Source organism: Emys orbicularis, chromosome 2 (genome assembly GCF_028017835.1).
Source record: "Emys orbicularis isolate rEmyOrb1 chromosome 2, rEmyOrb1.hap1, whole genome shotgun sequence".
NCBI lineage: Eukaryota > Metazoa > Chordata > Testudines > Emydidae > Emys > Emys orbicularis.
Genome location: NC_088684.1, coordinates 91,493,878 through 91,513,397, shown reverse-complemented (window position 1 = coordinate 91,513,397; position 19,520 = coordinate 91,493,878). Strand labels below are relative to the sequence as shown.

General features: G+C 39.6%; 1 protein-coding gene across 2 annotated transcripts in view; it reads right to left on the bottom strand.

The window, feature by feature from the left end:
- GNAL (G protein subunit alpha L) overlaps window positions 1-19,520 on the bottom strand; it is a 320,857-nt gene that overhangs the window by 188,911 nt on the left and 112,426 nt on the right. Inside the window, exons 1-4 of one of the 2 annotated variants that reach the window (XM_065398247.1) lie at window positions 6,393-6,847; window positions 6,028-6,100; window positions 5,143-5,197; window positions 4,843-4,962 (exon numbers count right to left, since the gene is read on the bottom strand). In XM_065398247.1, the coding sequence (XP_065254319.1) occupies window positions 4,843-4,962; window positions 5,143-5,197; window positions 6,028-6,100; window positions 6,393-6,531 (387 nt within the window). In that variant the 5' untranslated portion in view covers window positions 6,532-6,847. Of the gene's footprint in view, window positions 1-4,842; window positions 4,963-5,142; window positions 5,198-6,027; window positions 6,101-6,392; window positions 6,848-19,520 lie in introns of those variants that run through there. The other variant, XM_065398246.1, reaches the window with a different exon arrangement.

Here is a 19,520-nt window from a genome sequence, read left to right as displayed (position 1 = left end):
TTTCTCTTTAGAGAGAAAGAACAATTTTCTGTTTAAAAAAGGTTTAACAAAGTGCTTCATATCTCTAACAGTATTAGAAATTTTTAAAAAGTGAGGAAAACATTCTTTTGAGAGCCCTAACATAGGAATTTGCTAAATAGCACCAGCATTCATGTTTACATGTTTTCTACATTAATCAGTGATTCAGTTTGATTAGCTACTAAAGTAACATCAGGAAACACTTGACCACTCAGTTATAATTACTATACACAGTTTCTCCACTACCTGTTATATGCATACCTAGAGTTGAGTTAAACATTCTGTGGAATAGAAACAAGTGTATATATTTAGAAAAAGAGCTTAAAACTACTTTAAAGATCTAAGGAAAGCAAAGGAAAAAGGCAACTTGTGGCAAGCAAGTTTGTAGTGCCTATTACATTCAAATATTTCATTGAAGTTCAATAGTCTTTAACAAATACATGCTTATATAATACATCATGTTTTTCCACAGCTAGTAGCATAATATGCCCTTAATATGTTCACTCCGCTTCACAAAGGGCAAAAAAAAAAACATCAATACAGGATTTAAAATGGCACAAGTCAATTCCTGTTAACTTTAACAAATATCAGTCAACACTTTGCCAAAAAATAAAATAAAAATCCTCTCCTAAATACACCACAGATGTTTCTACTTCAGCTGTAAAATCCCTGTGCAGATGCTATACTTAACAGCAGTATAAGAATAATAGTATTAGACTCATTTAATGCAGCTTTAAAAAAACTGAACATATAATATATACATTAAGTAAATAAATATTTTGACAGTTTCTTCCTTTTCTTTGATTATGTAAAGTCCTGCAAAAATATAATGGTCAAAATATATTATTAATATTCATAAAGTTATGCAAAAATATACCTACAGATTACAATAATGAAACAATGTGTTATTGAATGCTGTCCGTCAGCCCAAGGTAATTTTTTTGGTAAAAATATGTGAACATTTAGTAACGTATATGTATAGCCTCATAATTTTAATCAAAATTAATGAAAGACAACACTAAAATAGGAAATTGGAGATAAATTAGCAAACAAAAACCTTAAGACAACTTCACTAAGCAAAATTAAATATTTTAACATGGAAAATTATATATTTCTGCAAAAATACTATGGAGGTTCACTGAGGAATTTAAAGATATTACAAAGCAATTTACTCTTTAAAATTAAAAGAATGTTTACAGCACTAGTGAGGTTAGATCTTCTGCAGTTATTTTAACAGATAAATAAAAGAGAAATCTCTTAACAACATGTAGATTAAAAAACAAAACAAAACAAAAAAAACCCAACCACCCCACCCTGCCTCATGCTAGTCCTTTGTCTGAAGATGAAATCCTGGCCCCATAAAAGTCAATGGAATTTTTGTCACTGACTTCCAATGGGGCCAAGATTTCAATCTGAGAAAATAAATTTGTTTTCAATGCACTTCTTTTATGAAGACAGTTTTCAAAATTAGAACCACGATTAATTCATGTAATTTAAATAAGCATATCCAAGTATATCCAGTGTATCATAAATATACCTAAACTATTCTCCAAAAAGTTTTGGCCCTATTGTGCCATCCGTTTTTAGGCTGAAATCCTTGTATTTCAGTATGAACTTCTTAAAGATGAATAGGACAGTACAGTCCTTTCATCACATTTTACATGTAATTTATTTGAAATTCATATTACACTAGAAAAAAAATTTATATCAAAGACTAGACATTGAAAACTATCTAAAAATGTTTGGTAAGTTTTTAGTGATTACTGAGACTTCTTTTATTGTCCTAATAAATTTAAAATATACTGATTGAAATCCTTGCCTGATTGAAATCAAAGGCAGAACTCCGATTAACTTCAATTGGACCAAGGTTTAACCCAGTATCTTCAGAAATTAAAAGAAATAAAGTAAATATTATTTATATATATTAACTATTATAACATCCATACTAGTAAAAACTTGACTAGCATTTCCATCATTAAAAAAAGAGTTATCTTCTCAAATGTGATAAAGTAACATATTACACTGCAAATGTAACACCTGACCAAACACTGAGTTTAGTGATTTTTTTTCTTTGTGCAGTTTTAAGTGGACCTGATAGAATATATCCATGATTTACTGATTTATCAAATATTTAGATTGGCTTTCCTGTTTCAAAAGGCCATATTCCATATTTCTAATGTTAATTACAGAATTACTAAAACTTAACAGAAGATGTATAATTGAACATCCTCCATGGAACAGTACTTATTTTAATATCAGTCCTTATTTAAAAAATGGGTCAAATGCTATGACAGTAGTAAACATTATTTTATTCCAAGTTACAAACTCTGGACCTTATCCTGCTTCCACTGAGGTCAATGACAAAACTCCCTTTGACTTATGTTACAGTAGAATCAAGCCCTAAAGCATGGATTTTTCAATCTCAGAGCAAGTCTACATTACAAAATTAAGTCGACCTAAGTTACGTCGACGTACAGCCACTGCAGTAGCTTTTGCATGTTCACGCTATGCTCCTCGTGTCAGTGGTGTGTCTCCTCACCAGGAGCGCTTGCACCGATTTAACTGTCAGTGTAGGGCATTGTGGGACGGCTTCTGAAAGGCAGCAAGTTGATGCAAGCAATGCAGTGACTACACTACATCGACCTAAGCGCTGCATCTCTCATGGTGATGTAACTCACCCACTGCACCGACTTAATAATTCCATCAGTGGGAACTACATGTTAGTCTAGATGTTTACAGAGTTAGGTCGATATAAACTGCCTTACATCGACCTAACTCTATAGTGTAGACCAGGGCTCAATCTTACTCACATAATTCCCTGGAAGCAGAACCATATTAAAATTATAAAAGGAATTACCTAGCTAAAATGTAGATATGTTAAAAGTACTAAATCGAGGAAAAACAAAAAATGTATTTGCTTTCCCTCTAAATCAGCATTAATTTTCTTCTTTATTTTTTGAGTACAATTCTTATTTTTATACAGCTATGTCACACCATTTCAAATGTTTCTTTCTAAAAGACAGTTTAATCTAAAAACAATAAATTGTCCTGCACTCCTTAAGTTTTCTTAAAATCAAAGTAGATTTAGAGTCCATATGGAAATTAACATATATTAGTTATTCCAACCAAAATTTCCAGTTGAACCTGCCAGTGAGCCAGGTTTGCTAATATGTAAGACTTTGTAGAGTCAACAATTACTCAGATTTGCACTTCTATCCTTATTAATGTAGACATATACTGTGTGTGACTGACTGAGAGAGAGACAGAGAAAAAATATAGAACAAGTCTGAAGATAAACAAAAGTAAAAATGCCACACTTTAGCCCACTTTAAGACATGGAAAAAGAGATACACTTATGAAGACTCGCAAAGGATGCTGTATATTAATTTATTTTATACAAATTATTAAGAGGCAATATTAAAGAAAAATAAATGAAAAACCAAAGAAGAAATCAAATGCTAAAGTTAGTGAAATAAACTTCAGAACTCAAACATAAATCAAAGACTATTTAAGTCAACCTCAAATTCCATTTCAAAAAGGACTTTGTCATTTTCAGTAACTCATATCCACCAAGTGAACAATCATACAGTATGTGGGCGTACCCTGCAGTTGCAGCTTTCTCAGCAACTGAGTTCTATGTTAAATTGTAACTCTACAAGATGTCTGATTATTTATTTATTTAATATTGAACCTTCAAAGTACTAGATTTATCAGAGGCAACAAAACCACACACCAGAGTGTGTTAGTAATATATTAAAGAAACAAGTATTTCCCCCCTCCACGCATTTCCACCTGCAGGTTAAACTGGCTTTAACAGCCTGAAGACACCCTATAGTAAATGACTGCTTTGGCAATACTGACAATAGGAACAACTCATAAGCTTTTAACCAATGACAGAAAAAATTATTCAGTCTTCATTGTATCCAAAACAAACTGCTATTGATATCCACATTTTAGAATTAATTTAAAAATGTACTATTATAGACAATAAAACTCCACTAATACTCAAAACTTCTAGGCAATTTCTTTCACACAAAACAAAACACACCATGCATGTTTCTATAAGCAATAATTAACATCTAAAGATCAAGATAATCCAATGTAAAAAGCAGTATCCATCTGCAAATTAACCTAAATAACATACTTTGAATTACACTACCAAGGAGTGACTACTATAGAAAGCCCAATAGGTTTTTACATTTCTACCCAGCCCTAAGATGGCAGCATTCGTGCACAACTAAAATAAAGAATTATATCTTCCTATTCTCATTGTTCACTGTTTATTCCAGCAACATAATACAAAATTTGAATAAAATAAATACATAAATAAATACATAGGTGATGAAGACACCTTAGTTGGCCATCAAATATTTTAAGTTCTTAGTATGAAAATTAATAAGAATGAAAAAGTGTTGACATTTTTAAAACTACATATATTAGGGTTTCTCTGTGCTTCTATTTCTTAAGTATATACTGTAATTCCTCAGACTGATGTCCTGCTGCACCAAATTATGCCCAGAAAAATAGCTTTCACAACAATGTTAAATTGAGACACTGAAATTTCAAATAATCTTAATTTCTTTGCATTTCATTTTCCTCTTTAAAAACAAACAAACAAACAAAAATTACTAAAGCACAACTGAACAACATTAAAACAGGTGCAACACCATACAATGTTAAAACAGGTAACTTGGTGATAATGCTGCGACAAACTTGTTTTAGCAAACACCTTTCAAATGGTAAACAAGTCATTTCATACATCAAAGTCAGAGCTTTGTGTTCTCTTTCAAAATTAGGAAAAACAAGTATTTTTTTTACTCTTACCTGTGTATAGTCAAAATCGGAAAGCGGAGCTATACTCTTGATGTAGTCCATTCGAAACTGGTTTTCCGGATTGGCCAGTGGAACTGGGGGTATTAAAGTGCCCATTGCTGAAACTATAGTCTAGAATTGGATAAAACAAAAACAGACACATTAATCTGGTTAATCTAAAATACAGGATCAATAGAAGATAATCCAATCTGATCAGCAAAATGGGATTTCTCTACACAATCCTAGAGAGCATAATACTTTTGGCTTCCAGTGTACAGAAGCATTTAACAATAGTATAAAATGTGTTCTTACCACAATCGCATCTTTAACATTTTTCCGAATATCCAGTATTTTCTGTTTCTTTTCTCTGAATTAAAACAGAATTAACGATTTAATTTCTCTCTCAAACCAATTCATTTAAGTTACATTCAGAATTTTTTACTGACTGCTTATTTGTTATTTAACCTTTAGGACAAACTGACTGAAAAGAACAGTAAGATTATTTTCCATCCATCACTTTTTCATATTCTATAAAAAAAACAGTGAAAATAGATCTCTGCCAATTTTGTCACGTTAGATAGTCATAACCACATCTGCAAAGCTTTCCTGGTGGGATTGGAAGTCATTCCTTCATTTCTATAGCATGCTAAATCTATTCCCCTACAATTTAGAACATATATTGTATAGTTAAAAACCTTATATATCTAAAATTAGCACACAATTAATATTAAATACTGGCAATCAGTTTTTCAGAGAGAAATCATGTAACCCAAGAATACATGATGATTACATTCATGCAAATTGGTTTCAGTTTTGTGCTAACCACCATCAGAAAAACCGCAGCAGCCCCGTCATCCTGTGTATGAATTGATATATCTCTCTATATTACATACAGATACAATATTAGTTATTTGCTGCTATGCAAAAAGTAGTCGCCATGTTGTTGCTACACAGGGGCCTGTCAAGCGCTGCAGTAGCAACAGTGTAAAATACAGTAGAGGGGCAGGAGCAGAAAATACAAATATATAATAGTAGTAATTCCTTGTATTTTTCTTTTTTTTTGCAAGCCAGTGTCAAACCGCCAACACACACACACATATAGGGTGGAGGAAAGAGAAATTACCCAGTGTGTTGTGTGTTAATATGTTTCAAATGTATATTTACAAATAGAAGACACAAAGTATCAATAATTCTTACTCTGAATTAAATCCATTGACATGCAGGATCCTCATTTGTTTCACAATAGTGCTTTTTCCTGACTCACCAGCTCCTGGAAGAAAAAGACAGAACACTGCCATGTATATACGGGTTTTTTGGTGACATGTTAACAGCATCTCCCACCTCCAACAGCATTTATATATATGTACCCATGTGGCTCCCACACACAGCTCAATCTGTGCACTTTTCACATATTGCTCAATACAATTGCCTGCATTCTTTGTATCTAACACACACTCTCTCTCACACACACATTAATCACATAGCTTCTCCGTTATACCCCTACCATGGGGGAGCGCAGGCAACGGCACCCTCATTCCCCCTCCCCCCCCCCGCTTCCTTACCCAGCAGAAGCAAACGATGTGTGGCTTTATAAGCCAGTCTCTCTTTCTGCAACTGCTTCTCTATTTTTTTGTTGGCTTCTCGCTGCGCTTTCTCATCGATACGCTGATCCTCTGTTTTGCTGTTGCCCAAACACCCCATTGCTGCCGCTTAGGATGGATGTCAAATTGTGCTCTTTCTATAGAGATTTATTTACAGGAAATATGTAAGAGATGATAGGTATTTATATCCCTGCGACGGTTTCTCTTCTCTTTCTTCCCCCGGTCGCTCAAATAAAATGGTCTCTGGTCGCTTTCTGATCAAACACAGTTTGATTTTTCTCCCCCGAAGAGGTACAAGAAGCAGCCGGGAGAGAGAAAACGTTTTTAAGATGAAAAAAAAAATCTGTACAAAAATGTCTAACACACAACGAAAGCGAGAAGAGCTCCTCCTGGAAACCAGCCTAACGCTGCTCTCCTCTCTCCCTCCCCTCCACACACACAATCCCTATATTTCTCTGTAAAGGTCTATTTTTGTCTTTCTGTGCTCAGCACTGCCTCTTTCTGTGAGACCAGGAAACAGTCAAACTACAAACCCCACACAAGTGAAAGAGAGAAGGAAAGACGTAAAAGCTGGAGGTACCTGGATCGTGTTGGATTTGTCCTGCAAGCTGCCAAGTTTTGACCTCGAAAAGTCCCAAATTGTGTCACAGAAATAGAGTTCCAGACTTAGGCTCCTACTTAAATTAATACTAATAAATAATAATAATAATAATAATAATAATAAATCTAGATCCTGATGAATCCCAGAGAGCATGATTTCTGCAAAAACCCTGAGCCAGCATCTGGAGCCTGCCAAATTTTGGCCCCAAGATGCCAAATTCTGATGTCTCCATAGAGAACAAGTCTAGCCATGCCTATGGTACCAAATACATTCTGGATTTTGGCACATCAGACCTACAAAAACCCAGATCTCGTTCACGGATCCTACCCCATCAGTTTAATTTTTGGCTTTCAACCCCTCCCCCACACCAAAATTCCTTGGCATTCATAGAGAACAAGCATAACTTATGCTTGGGGGGAGGGATAGGTCAGTGGTTTGAGCATTGGCCTGCTAAACCCAGGGTTGTGAGTTCAATCCTTGAGGGGGTCACGTAGGGATCTGGGGCAAAATCAAAAAAAAAAAAAAAAAAAAAAAAAAGTCCTGCTAGTGAAGGCTGGGGGCTGGACTCAATGACCTTTCAAGGTCCCTTCCAGTTCTAGGAGAGGGGATATCTCCATTAATTTAAATTTAATCTATTGTACAAAAAAAATCTGGATTCTGATGCATCCCAGTACATGAGTGCCACAAAAATCCAGCTCCTGCTCCTGGATGTTGGCAATTTTTGGCCCTAAACTCCAAATTCTACAGTCTAAGCAGATAACAAGGGTAGCCATCCCTCCTACTACACTGGAGAGAATCTGGCTCCCAGTGCACCCCAGCCCCCCGATAGCACTGGAAAACATGTATCTGGTTTCTTCTACACCTGCCAATTTTTAACCCTATTCTCCCCAAATCTGCAGTCTAAATAAAGAAAAAAAATGTAGCAGTTTCTTAATGCCCCCCCAAATTCAGATTGTTGTGAACTGGCACAGCAGCACCACAAAAACAAATATCCAGCACCTGAATCCAGGTAGTTTTTCTTTTGTTGTTGTTCTCTTTCTTTCTTTCTTTAAATTTAAATCCTCAAAATCCTACCAGCTAAATAAAGACATGCAGCTGTCCCAATTCTACTGCATAATCCAGAATCCAGTGTATCCCCTATTCAGTACCATGGCAAGGACACATAATATCTGGTATCTGGAGCCCAGTGAAACAGTGTTTTGGGTTGGCCCCAAACTGTATCATCAAAACAGACAACCCATGCCCTGTGGCGGCTCCTAGTTGGCTAGCAAAACCCAGCCCTGACATCTCAGTGCAAGAGCAATACGTGCACAAAGGGCACCTGGGTCTTGCAGAATCCAACAATATTTTGGCCACAAACCTCTAAATTCTAGTCTATACATAGTGACCAAGCATAGCTTCTCTTAGTCTACTAAAAAAAAAAAAAAAAAAATCTAGTCTCTGAGCCATCGCGGCAGATGAGCACTTACAAAAAAAAAAAAAAAAAAATCCAAACATGGACCCAGATCCAACAAGGTATACCCCCATTTTTCACCTATGTTCCCAAAATTATAATTTCTAGATAGACAGAAAGAATCACCATTCATTTACATTTACAGTCCTTAACTGGATTTTTCAAGTGCTCTTGTGTAAGGATGGATCAGGGACCAGCTTCTGATACAGTGAAGTAGGAGCAGCTATACTCAGGGTAAACTCCTGGCCTTACTGAAGTCAATGGGATTTTGCTATTTACTTCAATAGGGATTTAAGCCTTGGTCTTTATTTAACAGATTGTAGGTGTTTGTGACCAAAAAAAGAGGCCCACGTGGGTTTTCGGATTGCTCTTTCACTGAGATGTCAGAGCCTGGAATTTTTGGATCAAGTAGAAGCAGCAACATGAGTTGTATATTTTGACAGTACAATTTGGGAACTAGGGGCCAAAAAAATGGCAGGGTCCAGCAGGTTCCAGTGCCGAGTACGTGTCTCTGCAATCCAGTTGAGCAGGAATGTATCGAAGTCTGGAGTTTTGCAGCGGAACTTGAGAAGCTGCTCTTCTCTATTTAGTCTGTTGAACATTTGAGTTTGGGATTTACAAATAAAAAGGGTTAGCTGGATAAAGGTGCCAGATAAATGTTTTTGCAGTGCTGCTGCATTACAGGGTCTGCTGCATTCTGAAAGTTGTTACTTTCCCCCCCATTCCTTAGAAAGTTGAATTTGGGAGATTAGGGTTAAAAACTGGAAAGGCCTAGCAAGAACCAGATCAGTATTTTTCCAGTGCTATTAGGTCAGAAAGCATATAGATCCAGATTTTTCAAGTGAAATAGGAGCAACATTTGTTTTTTATTTAGATGATACAGTTTAAATTTGGGACCCAAAACTGTTGAGACCCAAACGAAGTCAAGGGCAGGATTTTTTAGGCTTTCTTGCGCGGGGATGCATTACAAACCAGAATATTGTCGTGCAGTAGCAGTAACTATACCTGTTCTCTATTAATGCCATGGAATTTTGGAGTGAAGACCAAAACCTGTATGGATTTGGAAGGATCCATGTGCCAGAACTGGGTTTTTGTGACATTTATGTATTATGTGCCAGGATCCAGGCTTTTTTTGGTGCAGTAGGAGTAACTAGACTTGTTCTCTATTCAGGCATCAGAATTTGGGACCAAAAGTTGTCTGGATCCAGTTGCCAAATCTGGGTTTTTACAATACCCCTAGTTCTGGTATGTATTGGTGTCTGGAATTATTTGGGGCAGTCGGATCAGGAAGACTTGCTCTCTATTTTGATGACACAGAAGACTCTGCCAAAAATAGTCAGGATCCAGGTAGATCCAGCTTTTACCTTTTTCCAAAGGGGAGAGGGTTCCTTATTTCCTTTCTGTCCTTCCCCAACCCTATGACCCTCCCTGATCACTTCCTCTTGAAAAGGGATCACTTAATTTGGGAATAACACACACATATGAAACCTGTGAACAGAAAGTATAGAATCGCGTTTGACTGCAATTATAATCCAGTCTCTTTCTCTGCACAAACTCAGTACTGCCTCTCTAGCCACAGTCAAACGACAGAACCCTACAAGTAGAAGTAAATATATCCTGTCGCCTATTGTTTTGGAGACAGATCACAACTTTGCACACACACATGCACACACAGAAATAAACCTATTATTTGAAAGTAATCTAATTATAATCAAATCTCTTTCTTTAGACTGCCCAATTTCAGCAATGCCTCCATATCAGACCAAGAAATAGACACTAGAACAAAACACTCATAAGGGTAATGCTAAACCCCATACAAGAGAAGAGAGATACCTCCTACTCCCCCTGCCCATGCCCTTCTCTACAGCCTGGTCCTCCTGAGATGGGATCACAAGGTGTTGTTGTTGTTATTGTTTTTAAAGACACTCTCACATTCAACCTATGCACTGAAATATATGTTTGTGTGAGTGCAATCATAATTCAACTTCTCCCTCTGTGCTGTGGACAAACTCGGTTTGCCTCACTATGAAACCAGGAAACAGTACACACCCTTCAAGTGAAGAGAGAGCAACTAATTTATTTCCTGCTCTCCCTCTCTCTCAGACACACTCTCTCCCTACTCTAGATCCTGTTTCTCCTGAGAAGGAAGCATATAAATTTGAGACACAAACTCAGATGGAAGCTGTGTCTGTGAATAAGTGTGTGTGTGTGTGAGCACTGCTTCTCTCCGCGTGAGAACAAGAACCAGACCCCTCAAAGCACACTTTTTCACTCCCATTCCGCTTGCATTTTGAAAGGGAGAAAGTGTCTATAAATAAGAAGAAATGGTGAGGATTAATAGAGAAATCACACGCAGATGGCCCAGGTTAGGGCTCTCGGGCTCCTCCTCCCCCCTCCCAGGGCGGGCGTAATGTAGCCCCGGCAGCTTGTACTGCGGCTGCCTTTTCTGCAAACTTCAGGTGGTTCTAAAAGCTGCCGATTCCTGGCATCCAGTACCAGCAGCCTTCCTTCGCATAGTCACCGCTGTAGATTTCAATCTGACTTCGTAGAAAGAGCAAGAATAAAAAAAAGGATAATAAATAAAAACTCAAGCCGGAGTGGAGCAAACAGAGGACAGGCTCTTCCTGCCTGCAAAGACGCCTTCACTTTCACAAAACTCTCTCTCAGCACTGCCACTATCCTCCAGCGCAGGCATTGCGCCATCCGAGGGACGCTGTGCAGAGAGGAATCACTCACACACCTCTCTGCTGAACTCCTAATGCACCTACCAACTTCAAGCACACACGCACTCAGATAAATTGAACTCTCAGCTGTACATATTGTTCTTAATCCCCCTACAAACAGGGGACTGACGGGGAAGAATACTCTAACCCTGGACAGGTAGTCAAGAAAAGGTGATCTCTTAGCTGAGAGAAAATTATTCGGTAGAACTGCTCCCATTAACCAATGTAGGCATCAGCCACATCTTAATGCAAAAATGAAACCACAAAAAACTGTCAATGCAATTATGCTACTGTTACAGCTTTAAAAAGACATACAACTCAGGAACTAAAATGTTAAGGCTCTCATAATAATATTAATCTGACCACCTGGCACATAATATTTTTGATAACAAGACTGTTAAATACAAACCTAAATTAAGTATGTGCCATGTGGAAAAGTGAGTTCTGAAAAAAATTAGCTTTTTATCTTCCTGTGTTTAAATCTGTAACCTTGACAATGCATTAATAAAGAGGGGGTCTGCATTTCGTTTTCCCTTCTAAAAGAAAAAAAGAAAGGGGATGAGTAAGAAAAACTGAGTGAAGATTAAATTTGCATTTATATGGCCAATGTGAAGTTAAAATCTGTTTAAAATCACTGGATAAGTAGCAATTTCATTGAGGTGGACAGCTTGGAGAGGGCACAGGGTATAACCATTCATGAATGGGCTTCCCAAGCAGTTTCAGTTTGGGCTCTCTTCCCTTCACCTCCATGACTCAATTTACATGTCCCCTTTCCTGTGCCCTACTCCTTCCCCCAGCATCAATCATCAGGACTCCCCTTGGCAATACCATGTCTCACTTCTGTCTTTTTGCCCCACCCTCTGAAGTCCTCAACAGCACATTCATCTCTCCATCTAAGGCCTCTGGATTAATACTGAAGGATAACAAGGAGCATAAGGAGGGGATTCACAAGGGTGGGGGCTGCACAGCAAGTGTAGTCAGGAGGAAGAGGGAAAGATTTACAGAGAAAAGCAGTAGGCAGACTGGCCCCGGGGAAGTGGCAAGAGCCATGTGGGAATCAGGAACTGGAATCCAGGAAACTGTGTAGCAGACCCGATGTCTTCTGGTTACCTCAATTATAAGGCATATGAAGGGCCTATGAAGGGCATATGTGCAACATGACTGATACCTGTCCTACTGAGCAGCAAGACTTCTCTTCCACTCAGGCAGGTTGGCCCTCATCTAGCTCTGCTGAAGAAAGTCCAGGGGAAATGTCTACCCCCACTCCCCAGGGGTTGAATTTAGATTTCTTGTAGAGAAGGGAGTTCACAGCTTTGTTACTTCTTTTGTTTAACTGGAGGTATTTTTCTATAAAGACAGGTTATAGTATGGCAACTGTACATAAGTTTACAACCCATTGATAGTGGGCCAGGACCTGAATTTAAATGGGGGTTCTATTGAACCCACCATTAACCAGCTCTCCAGGTTGCCTTTACTGCACGTCTGACACCACAGTCCTTGTGTTGGACAGATTTGTGATGTGCTAGGATTGCCTCCATATTTATTGCAAACACATCTGGTCTCTGATTTGTTTACCAAGGTAAAAGAAAAAAATAGAAGGTATACATTTTAAATAGATGCACTTCAGTTCTTTTACTGCTTGCTAACACTTTCATTTGGCAATTAGTTTTCACGAGCCTGGCAAATACCTACTTTTCAGATACTCAGTTTCTAATTATTCTACCATGTGCTACCTGTTCAAATTCACAGACTAGCTTTAATGCTAAGGCCTGTAACAATGGTCAGTGGTCTCACTTGGCCGCTAATTTTTGTAAAGAAAATGTGCCTCTCTCTTGCATGGATCAAGGTATTCTATACATTTTTGAATGACTGCATAGTGATGTAATGCCTGTGTGACACACAGGAATGTTGGGAACAGAATGGTCTTTATTTTCTGGACTGACTGGATATGATTTACACAGGTTTAGACAAATTTAATATCAGCTGACTTCAACAACTACAGTTACAAAGTTGTGTATTTGCCTCAGTCCTTGATCTTGCATCAGGACTCACTACTGCAGATGAGGGTTGCCAACTTTCTAATTGCACAAAACCAAACACACTACTCCCGCCCCTTCCCCTTTGCCCCGCCCCCGATCACTACATCCCCCCTCCCTCGGTGTCTCACTCTCCCCCACCCTCACTCACTTTCACTGGGCTGGGGCAGGGGGTTGGGAGGGCTCTAACTGGGGGTGCAGACTGCAGGTTGGGGCCAGAAATGAGGGGTTCAGGGTGCAGAAGGGGGCTCTGGGCTGGGACAGGGAGTTGGAGTGCAGGAGGGGGTTGCAGGTTGAGGCAGGGGTTGGGGTGCAGGAGGGAGTTCAGGCTCTGGGCTGGGGATGAGGAGTTTGGGGTGCAAGATGGGGCTCCAGGCTGGGGGGTGGGGCCAAGAGATTGGGCATGCAGGAGGGGGCTGTAGGTTGAGGTAGGGGGTTGGGGTGCAGAAGGGGGTATGGGCTCTGGGCTGGGGGTGTGGGCTCTGAGGTGGGGCCAGGGATGAACGGTTTGGGATGCAGAAGGGGGCTCTGGGTTTGGGGGGGCTCAAGGCTGGGGCAGGGGGTTGGGGTTCGGGCATGGGCTTACCTTGGTCATCTCCTGGTCAGCAGTGCAGTGGAGCTAAGGCAGGCTCCCTGCCTGTCCTGGCTCCACGCTGCACCCCAGAAGCAGCCAGCAGGTCCGGCTCCTAGTTTGGGGGGGGGGCAGGAGGCTCTGTGCACTGCTCTTGCCCACAAACACTCCCCCCCAGCTCCCGTTGGCTTGCGTTCCCAGCCAATGGAAGTGCACAGCCAGTGCTCAGGGTGGGGGCAGCGCGCAGAGCCCTGTGCCCCCACCACTTAGGAGTCAGACCTGCTGGCCGCTTCTGGGGCGTAGCTCTGTGCCAAGACAGGTAGGGACTAGCCTGCTTTAGCACTACAGCACCGCTGACCAGACTTTTAACGGCCCGGTTGGTGGTGCTGACCAGAGCTGCCAGGGTCCCTTTTTGACTGGGCATTCCGGTCGAAAACCGGATCTGTGCTAGCAGATCCAAATACAAGATCAGTGCCTTGAATAACCATCTGATATTTTCGTCTTTATCTTACCTTTTCCTCACCTCATGCATCTATTTATGACCATTACTCATTGAGTCATGTGCAATTTAAGTTTTATGCTCTCAGGACAGTGACCATGAATTGGGTTTTGTGAGGAGCCTAGTATATTTCTGGATGGTTAAAATAGTAAGGAAAAAAGAGCAATAACCAAAAGGAAGGAGAACTCTACATCTGGAATAGGAGGCTTATAGGGACAAGAATTTCCCTCTGCATTTTCATTTTTATGTAAAATGAACCAAAATTGCATATATGATGTTTCTTGAAGAGGATCTCACTATCCTTCTCAAAATGTTTATACTAGCTTTGTGCAATGTGTGATAAATAGGGATCTAGTATGTTTGGTGGAGTGGGGAGTTAACAAAAAGGTGCCTCAAAATACAAAGGCCGGTTCTGCCCAAATAATTCTGCTGTCCTAGGCCATGTCTACATGAGAATACTCAGGAAAGTTAAGGCAAATCAACTAAAGGTTTGAAGTCAATATGCATTAATTAAAGCACATTAAATTGCCACAGGGATGCTCCCATTCAGGAGTAAAGTGGTCTTTGTTAACTGTAACTTAATCCTCCTGAGGTGAATTAAAGCCCCTTTACTCCTGAATGAGAGCATTCACACAGAGTTTAACATGCTTTAACTTGTATGCATTGACTTCACACCTTTAGCTGATTTGCCTTAACTTTCCTGAATATCCCCATCACATAGGTAGACATGCTCAGGGGGCTTGTCTACACCAGGCAGCTTTTAGCGACTAAAAGTCAGCATGTGTAAACACTCTTTGTCAGTACTTTGTTGGCACTTTTGCGGAAAAAATACTTCCAGCCCCGCGAGCGGCGTTAGCTTTGTCTGCAGGAGAGCGCTCAGGCTGACAAAGCCGCGTTCACACTGGCACTTGCGTCCGCAAAACTTTTGTCTTTCACAGGGGGGCTTTTTTAAGTATCCATGAAAGACAAAAGTTTTGTCAACAACTTCACAGAGTAGACATATGCTGAGTCAAATCAGATTTTAGAAGAGGAAAGGAGGGAGGATTTTGCTTTGTATGTAGGTCTGAGAACAGCTGCTATCTTACATTTTGCAAAGTGCCAGGGATATGAGACTGACACTATGTCATCTAAATAAGTAAATACATTTACAGTATCCTGCATGAAAATTGGCCTGGCAGCCCCTTTGGCTGCCAAGTTAGGCCAGGCCAATATTTAGTTTTATTAGATGGGATGGACACTGGCTTTTTAAAATTATTATTTAGAATTACAACAACACATCAAGGATTGGGCTTTCATTGTACAAGCACTTTACACAAATAACAAAAACAGTCCCTGCCCTAAAAAGCTTACAATGCAAGGCCACATCTACGCTACAGGTGCTATAGTGGCATAGCTACAGCCTCACAGCTATAACGCTGTAACTCAGTAGCACAGGCATAGACTACAGTGATACCCCAGGTTGAGGGAAGCATTCTTCTTTTAACCTCGTGGCATCTACACCGGGGGTTAGGTTGGCATAGCTGCAGTGCTCAGGAATATGGGTTTTTCACACTGCCGAGCATCATAGCTCTGTTGACCTAAGCTTTCTAAGTGTAGACGAGGCCCAAATAACTGTTTAAGAAGTATGTTATTGCTCTAAGAAGTGTGTGTGTGGAGGGGGGGGGAAGGCGCATTGGTACAGTGTGGCTGACTCTTGTGATTTTATCACAAGTTTCACACTATTTGGTGTTTTCCTTAAAACCACATTTTTTAGAAGCCAGTGACTCAGAATTGCAGCTTTCATTTAAAATAAATGAATAATAAAAGTAAGTTTCTAGCCCCTCATGGTTGTGAAGAAAAACGTGGAAACACCTGGCACATTAGAAACTAGAAGGTAAATAGTGAGAATCCAGTATTTATTATTCAAGATATCATTATTTTGGGGGGCCTGACTCATAATGTTGAATGCTTAGGGTTGGCAATATTGTAAAAAAAATAAACATTTATCAGTTTACTTTGTACATATGATAGTGGTCTGCACAGACAGTTATTCTTTCCCCCATACAGTTAGTTTCCTGATTGTGTGGGTCTTTCACACAATAATGGAGAGAATTTAAAACAAACAAACAAACAAAAAACAACAACCAAGAACCGGAAAGTACAATTGCAAAATGACAACAATTGGCAAGGAGACTCAGGGACTTATATAGCACATGATTTTTTTTAACTGACCGCATTCAAATTGATGATGTTTCTTCAGCTGATGACCATTTCAATAAAAACATTCAGCCAATACAGCATGAGTAGAATAGCAGGAAAGGACATTTTACAGGAATTAAGTTACACATTTTAAAGATGCAAATGCAAATGCAGTGTTTTACCAAGTACTTTTACCACTCTTTTTTGGGTCCCCTAAGTAGAAGTCTCAGAAACAGGGAAATATTTAAGTTTTAATCTATCCAAAAGAGTTTTGTTAATACGGTACATAACTATGAAGCTTTTTTCATTATATCTGTGTTGTATGACTATCGCAGCACTCATTATACTCCCAAAGTTTTGCCCCAGCACATCCGGAGCTATCTTTAAAACATGGGCTGGATTGTCTACGAAGATTTTTTTTGGTTATTCCAAAGTCTTGATCAAACTATCTGGAAGGATTGTCCCAAGGGCATTACATCAGAATGATTCTCAGGTGAGTAGAAGACTCCAGAAGAAAGCAAGTTATAGGGGAGATGGGGGTTCAGTTTTGTAAAAAAGTCACTTAAAAAAGATATACCCCCTAAACACACAAATAATTTACTAAACAATCAGTGTTTCATATGCACTTTGGGGAAAGTTTATTTTTTTTTAAATTATGTGGGTTTTTGAAGAGCTTATCATAGAACGTCAGGGTTGGAAGGGACCTTAGGAGGTCATCTAGTCCAACCCCCTGCTCAAAGCAGGACCAATCCCCAGACAGATTTTTGCCCCAGATCCCTAAATGGCCCCCTCAAGGATTGAATTTACAGCCCTGGGTTTAGCAGGCTAATGCTCAAACCACTGAGCTATCTCACAATATGGGAATGGATCCTGTAGAACAGGGGTCGGCAACGTTTGGCACGCGGCTCGCCAGGGTAAACACCCTAGCGGGCCGGGCCAGTTTATTTACCTGCTGACGCGGCAGGTTCGGCCGATCGCGGCCCCCACTGGCCGCGGTTCGCCGTCCCGGGCCAATGGGGGCAGCGGGAAGCCACGGCCAGCACATCCCTCACCCGCGCCGCTTCCCGCCGCCCCCATTGGCCCGGGACGGCGAACCGCGGCCAGTGGGGGCCGCGATCGGCCGAACCTGCCGCGTCAGCAGGTAAATAAACTGGCCCGCTAGGGTGCTTACCCTGGCGAGCTGCATGCCAAACGTTGCCGACCCCTGCTGTAGAATTTGGCAAAATTTCCTATAGATTTGTAGAGGTAGCAATCATAATTTTCAACTGAATCTAGAAAAGCAGAATCAAAATGGCATACAATTTCCACATCTAGATTCATAACTTCACCCTTAGGCGTGTTTGACTTCTATATTTGGGGAGAAGGGGGATGACGGAGCTCCAGCCAGGCCAATGAGGCCACACATGAGTGGGGGGACAAATTCTTCGCCTGCCTGAGGCTTGCAGTTTGGGGGGCAACATCCCCCCAAGCCTGCTCCAAACTACACCCATGACTTCACACATTTTTAAGCTGGGCCCATCTAATTGTGTGGCCTTTGCAACGCCTTTGAAAGTTTGTTAAAAACTTAAATCTTGAGAGGGACTCTAAAAGACATGCAGAAAATTGCAAGGTTAACCCTGTATGACAATATTCAGTTGATGGTAGGGTGACCAGATGTCCCGATTTTATAGGGACAGTCCCAATTTTGGGGTCTTTTTCTTATATAGGCTCCTATTACCCCCCTCCCCCATCCCGATTTTTCACACTTGCTGTCTGGTCACCCTAGTTGATGGATAATTTTTATATCTGATTTATAAATACCTGTAAACAGGGATTTGATATAGGAACATTGAAAGTCCCTGAAATCTACCTATTAGCAGCTGTTTCTGCTTGGGATCAGCTTTAGCACTATGCTATCAACATCATTAAACACACTGACAAGACTGCTCTTTCATTAATTAAGGATGCACCAGAAGATTTTATTTTTATGACATGCAGAACTTAAGAAGCTACATTTCTGATGCTGTTGTAAAGGTATGAAAACTACTTAATAAAATGCATTGGATTGTCAGTAGTGCTATCAGCCCATTTATTACCACTAATAAAGATCAGATCAGAAGTTTCTAGTAAAGAATCATTAGATGAGTTACAATTATTGTAGGCTTTTATCCAATTCTCCATATATGCGCTTTAATTGAGAACACTTGATTTTAATAAAAAAACCCATAACTTTTGGCTAGAGACTCTGTTATTAAACTTTAGACTGCTCAGAATGTTGTCCATACATCTCTAGGGAAAGGCCTCTATGAATCTGTTAGAACTGCAAAACATTTACCAGAAACACAAACCTGTGAAGATGCATATCACTAGAATACAAATAACGATGTTCTGTCTGTTCTTCCATTAAACAAGGTAACACTTCTCTTTGTATTCCCCCACACACACACACTTTTTTTTTTTTTTTTTTTTTTGAGTTCTTTCGATATTCGGTGCTATAGGACATTTGGTGTTTTAGGAAATGTTCTTTACTTTCTTTTGTAAATTATATATGAAAAATCCAAAGCTATGTTAAAAGATTATTATTGAGTCTGGAAAGTCAAGCATTCTAAAATTAGCAAATGCCAGAATTTAAGATTGCCCGTTCAAAATTAATTCAGCCTCCTTGTACATATACATTATCATATGCTTTTTAATTACAGGGTTACATATTTTTTCCACAGGACTCCTGCCTCATTCAGTGCACAGAATGAACAGAGCTCAGGGAATGAGGCAGCTATTCAATATTTTTATCCTTATCATTCAGTTAGTGTCTTCTGCCTTATTTAATATATATCATGCAAAACCTGTGATTAATACAGAATTGTTCATTTCCTTATATGGTCTTTTTTTAAGAAGACTCATTGCCATAATACCTGAGTGCCTCACAAACATTAATGCATATATATTCACTACAGATAGCCTCAATGAAACTTGAAGGAGGCCACCCAGTAAAATCAGTGGCACTGCCAGAATTAGAACTCAGGACCTCCTGACTCCGAAATACTATGCT